The sequence below is a fragment of the Ipomoea triloba genome, chromosome 14, assembly GCF_003576645.1.
Source record: "Ipomoea triloba cultivar NCNSP0323 chromosome 14, ASM357664v1".
NCBI classification, from domain to species: Eukaryota; Viridiplantae; Streptophyta; class Magnoliopsida; order Solanales; family Convolvulaceae; genus Ipomoea; species Ipomoea triloba.
The window spans coordinates 2,193,280-2,200,253 of record NC_044929.1 but is presented as its reverse complement, the minus strand read 5'-3'; the positions used below and the strand labels follow the sequence as shown (position 1 = coordinate 2,200,253).

Here is a 6,974-nt window from a genome sequence, read left to right as displayed (position 1 = left end):
CCCCCCCCCCCCCCTCCCCCTCCCCCTCCCCCTCCCCCTCTTTAAGCTCTACGACTATAGTAGCTGATTCACAAAATCATAGACTAAAACAACAACCATAATACTGAAGCTAACTGGGTGGAGACATATGAACTTTCCAACTGCATTACTGCAAAATAATTTTTGCACACTCGAAGCCCAGAGGTCTTCACGTACTCGGCATTACCATTGATGGAGATGAAGACAAGAGTCGGTTGAAGGAGATGTTGCAATCCACGACTAAAGAGACGAAAATTGAGAAAAAAATCGGTGTAAAAAATTGAAAAAAAAAATAAAATTAAAAGACAAAAATGTCATTGCCTAAAATAGAGTTTCACTAGAAAAAGTCATCGAAAGTACCAAAAGTGTCCAAAATATGATAGTTTGAATTGTTAAATGACAAAAATAATTATTTAGAACTAAATTTGGAATTGCCAACAAAGACAAGGGATCTCCGTTGAAATTAGATTGACTAAAAATTTTGAAAGAAGTTTCAATGGAGTTAAATAAGGAATTAGTAATAGAAGACATATACTAAAACTACTCGGTAATAATTTACATTTCAACTTTCAAACTTTTTAGGAATGAAACAAATTAGTAAGAAAAGATTAAATTTGAAACTATTGTAAAATATAATTTGTAAACAAAATCAGGTCAAATTTATTAATTGAGGGTAAAATATAAAAATTATCATAATTATTGATATAGAGGACTAAATTATTAATTATGTCTTTTTCAGCTTTCAATAAGTTTTTCAATTTAACATATATTACTCCGTAATTAATAAGAGGTTTAGTTGTTTCTCCTAGTATAAAAAGGAGGCGAAGTTGCATGAAACCCATATCCAAAAACTATCTATTCTTCTTCCCACAGCGTTTACCTTAACAATATAAAAAACCATGGTTAGGAAGAGCTTTTCTCTAATTTTCTCACTTCTCCTCATCACTGCCTTTCTCTGCTTCACCACTACAAATGCAACGTCTAGGAGACTCCTCACTCCCAGTAGTAAGCAATACTGAACCCCAAATCTTTCATTTCCACTTTTTCTTTTCTTTCAATTATTTTTTTAATTTTACTTTGGATAATTTTAACTATGATCTTGGGTTTGTTAGTTGGAGGCATTCGGACCTTTTATTTTCTTGTTTGCATATACTTCTCCGTAACATATGAGGTTACATAATATAACCTATAAATTTGTATTTTTATGAAACTAGTTTAGTAGTAGTACTAGTATATACACACACACACACTCCCTTTGTCCCATACTCCAATTTTACTTAGCATGTTTACTATTCATTAGTTAAACTAACTCTTTCTATATTGCTCATTTTCTTTAATAATTTTTAATTATTTGTAAATTTAATTTTTTTAAATTTTATGTAGTTTCTAAATATATAAAATTTATATACTAAAACTAAACTTATTATTATGAAGAAATGAATATAAAAATAATTTCAGTCCAACAAACAAAATGGGAATATATATATATATATATATATATATATATTCCAATAAATTTGTTATATTTATACTATCATTTTTTTTTGAAAGCATATTTATACTATCATTATTTCCAACATTTTTCTTAATTTGTTGTTTTCCTGTCCCCATTTTCCATTTTGTGCAAAGCAGATCCCGTTCATGGTTTTACAGATACAATTGGAAGCCCGTTTACTGGTCTAGTAGGTGCTCCGGCGCCACCGTACAAGGTGGCAGGCCATGGATCACCAAAAGGCGGTATATATCTCAACAATTAATATCTCTTTTAATTAAGAGTTTTAGAGGTTGTAATTATTATATTCAAACTTTTGAAATTTATAATTCATTGATTCACTTGTGCAGCACCACCTCACGCTTGAGCGGCGCCACAAAAGTGAAGTAGAGAAGCAATATAATACAAATAAATAAGCAGCCCTTCAATTTGCAGACTACTTCACAGCAGGAAGGATTTACTATTAATCATTATGAAATATTTCCAGTTCATCCATCTATCTCTACTCAATTTATATTTATAATATATGTATGCATATGTGTGTGGTGTTGTACTTTGGGGAAAAGAAAACAAATGTAATCGTACGTGTGTATTTTGATTATATTAATGAAAAAAATATGATGGGGTTGCTTTCTATTATTGAGAAACTTGATGAGCTGACAATGTTAACAATAATATGTTGTTCAACATTGAGCCAACGATAACATAATGGGCTATTTGGTAAATAGCTTATAGCTGTTAACTGATTGAGTTAGTAGGTTTGATTAGTTGATTGTAAAAGAATTTTGGAACAACATAATAAGTTATTACAAAAAACTAATTAATTTAATACTTATATTGACTGTTTAATCAAGTCAAACAGTAAATAGAGATCAAATAAATCAAAATTGACTGATAAACTAATTATGTTATCAAATATGACCAATGTTCGATTTTATCCATCACTCCCGAGTTCAGAAATGCACATATTAAACAAATAGATGATTGGAGTATTGTTCACTAGAAACCAATTTATATACTTAATTACTAAAATTCGAATATTTTAAACCTTATTTAAAAAAAAACATTATTGAATTATATTTTTAACAATATTAAAAATTTGACGGAGGACCAAGAAAAGTCATTTTAATTAAATAGTTGAGGACCATGGATGACAATGTTATAATACTCAAATAACCATTAGCGATACTAACTCCATCTTTTGTCTTATACAGAATTTTCAATAATGTTCCAATAATGTTCACAAACAATTGTTACCACATATATCATATCAATACAATGTCTTAATGATAAAATGTTTCACTAAGATAGATTAAAAAATATGAACATCTTCTTCCTAAGACTCTTCTTATGTATTTTACGAGCTTTGCCTAACACAACATCAAACTATTTTTACTTGCATTCAGGAAACATTGTATTAATGTTGTACACTGAGGGGAATTGGTTAGGTATACGATTTTAGTTTTCTATCTTCCAACTCAGATAAAGTAGTGTAGACCAATGAAACAACGTTAGTTGAGTTTTATGCAATAAAATGATCACTCTATATTGCGGCGTTTCATACAATTTACGTGACTCACAAACAGCATTAATTCTTTATGTAATCAATGCCCTTGTCGCAGGGCTAATTAATATGACCGACCATTCAACATCGGTTCAAGGATCAATAACTTTTACCTCACAATTGGACTGGGTCAGATCAAACTTAAAACCTTCTTTTGTAAATATATACATAGCTTTTATCCATGACAGTTAGCTGATTAATTCATTTTAACTATTTATCAAGTCAAATAGTTAAACTCAATGTTTAATAAATACTTCTGAGATTAGTTCATTTACTACAAAGGACTGTCTCACGGATCCTTATTCGTGAGACGGATAAGTCAGGTTAAGATGAAAATGTAATACTTATTATGAAAAATGTAATACTAATAAAGAATAAAGTTTTTATTATATATTTATAGCGGAAAGAGTAATACTTTTGAAAAGAAAATGCAATACTTTTATATTTTAAGTAAAAGTATTACATTTTTCCTCATAAATATTACTCCATACATTTTCTCTTATAAGTAACAAATACTTGCAACATTACTTATAAGTCACTAGTCATGAAAGAGTGCGAAAATACATTATTCTTTGCATGTGGTTTTATCCTATTGGGGTTTTCCACGTAAAACCTATTTCTTCATTATTATTAATTTTTCTCCAGCTCTATATTTATTTCTTGAATCGTTTATAAGAATATATCCTAATAGAGTGATTGTACATGTCTATGAAAAACTCTTATTAAAATCTGATATTTAAGTAGTCCATTTGTGACTAACATCTCTTATCCATTATTATTTTCTTGGTGTACTCTTTACATAGCCCGTACCTATTCTACATTCGATACTGTTTAAATAATCCGTACATTATTCGGCAAAGCTACAGTAGTGTTGGACAACCGAATCACTAGCCCAATAGTCATCATAAAACCAACTATTACTATTATTACTACTACTACGACTTTATAACAAATAATATGTTCATTTTCAAGAAAATGAACCAAACAAAAAAAAATATAATTTTTTAACTTTAGGCAAACAAAAAATATAATTTTCTTACCTTCGGCCATTTAAATATAGTTTTAATTGATAAACACTTTATTAAATTTACAAACAATCAAGTCAAGTAATATTATAGGAGGCATTATGGCTACCACCTATAAAAATTCAACTAGTACATAATTAATTCAATTTTCTTTAATTTAGTCCTGGGTGAAACTAAATAAATACAATTGAATATGCTTGGATTACAGGTAAAGAGTAAAGAAAAAGATACACCAAATTTAGAGTAATAATTCAGTTGAGCCTATTGACATCTTAAACAGAAACAACCTAAGAGGCTAAGAGAACCTCCTTTATGATTTATATCGATCTCAAACAGAAATATGACTTCCAGCTGCTTTTGTCTGCATAACCAACAGAAATATAAAACAGTGAAAAATTCAATTAGCGTTGAAATGACCACTCCACAGCAACCTTAACATAAATTAGCAACAGCTTAAAGATAATTTAGCAACGAAGTTTAGAGAGTTCCAAAAACTTGGACTAATATAATACATATGTTTTTAGGGAAAAATGCAATTTTAGTTCTTCAATTGTTCTTTACTAGCTAGCTTTTTCTGGTCCTAACTTTTTACCGTTGGAATATATACTCTAACTCTTCAAAAAAGCTGCAGCTTTAACCTTTGGAACAACAAAATTATTAAACTCTATTCAAATTTTTCTTAATACATGTGTATAGTATTTTAAAATTTGTTATTTTTATTATGTATATATATATTTTTTTCTAATTTGGTATATCTATCATTTGCAAACTAGGAAATTAACAACCTTTTTCCATAATTTTTTTCTCTTCAATTGTGGTACGTCGTCCCTATTTTACCTACACTGCACGAACCTGTTAAAATCAAGCTTTTAATTTACAAATGAAATACCGACACTAAACAAGATTATAATTAAAGAAGCAACATTAAAAAGTACTAAAATATCCATGTATTAAGTAAAACTTTTAATCGAGTTGAATAAGTTTGTTGCTCCATGGATTAAAACTGTAATTTTTTTTTTGTTGAAGATTTAGAGGTGTGTATTGTAATGATGAAAGTAAGGGACTAAAATGACAAGCAATGAATAATTAGGTTACTAAGAATGCTTTTTTGTCTATGTTTTAATCAGTTCAATATTATAGGTGTTAGGGGAGGGTTTAGATAAGCACACCTTGACCTGGAAAAAAAGTGTGGACGCATCCACACCATCCATCTTGAGAAATCAAAGGCTAAGGTTTTACCATTACTAAACTTTTAAGTTTACCAGAATTATAAATAGTAAAAATATCTTGTAAGTCAATTAAGAAACTAAAGAGAAATAAAGTTGATATTAAATATAATTGATGTGTAATACCTTTATCTTTATATTTCGTTTTTATCGCATCCCAAAGCTCTTTTGAGTTGTCTGCATCAACAATGCTGCGGCTAACTGATATCTTAACTGATTCCATGATAATATTGTAAGCAAAGGAATCCTTATCCAGATCCTTCTTTGAAGCCTTACCATTGCGTCCTTTCACTTTGTACCCTTTTTCCACCAAGTCCCAGACATCATATAATTTAAGCAAGATCTTCGTCCTGATGCTCCAGATATCATAATTACCCCCGTCAAGCCTTGGAAATGATGGTCTGCTCATCATGGAGCTTTTGTTTACACAGAACAAACAAAGAGGTTAGTATTGGAAACATGAATATATGTTTGCATTGCATAAAAGAAAGGACGAGGAGGAGGGATAATGGAGTTGAATTTGGTGGTTAACCTAATTTCTGAAAGTGTTATCGCGTATAATGCTGCATTTGCATTCCATCCGTTCCCTCGCTTCTTGTCTGAAATTTCGACAACTGTTTTCACCACTTTTCCTACAGAAGTCGCTGTTGCTGCAGTGATCGGCAAGATTGTCTCTAACATATCGGAATGTCTGAGCTAGCCAATGAGGACGCAAAGTTACAACTGAATAATCTATTATCCAGTATTTTCTCAGTTATTATATCCTGGACCATGGTCCAAAAACGGCTATATCCATAAATGAAACTACAGTTTATTTCAAATGATACTAACTCACATTTGTTTTATATCTTTTAGCTTAGGAAAACAATGCACCTTAAAGAAAAAAAATCACGCACTTTAAGCTTTTGGTCCACGCTCTTTAAGCTTTAACACTCACGCACCTTAAGAAGAAAATTACGCACCGCACGGGAACTGAATTATATATATATATATATATATATATATATATATATATATATATATATATAGGGTTACACTCTCGTGCGTACTGTCGTCCAGGTAAGAAATGAGAACGCTTCACAGCCGTCCACGTGTCCAGATCAACGAATCAGATGCAATTTAAAAAAAAAAAAAGACGCGGTGGCATTTTCGTAAATAACTGGAACTTTGGTGAGTGCACCTAGTTTCACTTACAAGTGTACCTAGTCTCACTTATAAGTGCACCTAGTTTCACTTACAAGTACACCTATTTTCACTTATAAGTGTGAGTAATTTACCTTTGTTAATATTCATGTACCTATTTTTGCAAATATTTTTACTTACAAATGCAAGTAATTTACTTTGTTAATATTCATGCGCCTGGTGCAACCTAGGTGCACCTAATTATAACATTGGGTGCACCTAGTTATAACATTAGGTGCACTCAGTATTGATGCTCAGTGTACAATTTACTTGCACCTGTAATACATTTTACTTGCATCTGCAATACATTTTACTTGCACTTGTGCAAGTAATTTACTTTGTTAACATTCATGCACCTGAGTGCAACCTATGTGCACCTAATTATAACATTAGTTGCACTTAGCATTGATGCTCATTGTACAATTTACTTGCACTTGTAATACATTTTACTTGCACGTGTGCACCTA

General features: G+C 30.6%; 1 protein-coding gene across 1 annotated transcript; it reads right to left on the bottom strand.

Moving 5' to 3' along the window:
* Positions 1-4,160: 4,160 nt before the first annotated feature.
* Positions 4,161-6,036, bottom strand: LOC116003543. Its single transcript, XM_031243439.1, has 3 exons — positions 5,858-6,036; positions 5,452-5,741; positions 4,161-4,460 (listed from the first exon to the last, which is right to left on the bottom strand). The coding sequence occupies exons 1-3, from the start codon at positions 6,004-6,006 to the stop codon at positions 4,417-4,419; spliced, it is 483 nt and encodes a 160-aa protein (XP_031099299.1). The 5' UTR covers positions 6,007-6,036; the 3' UTR covers positions 4,161-4,416.
* Positions 6,037-6,974: the final 938 nt, after the last annotated feature.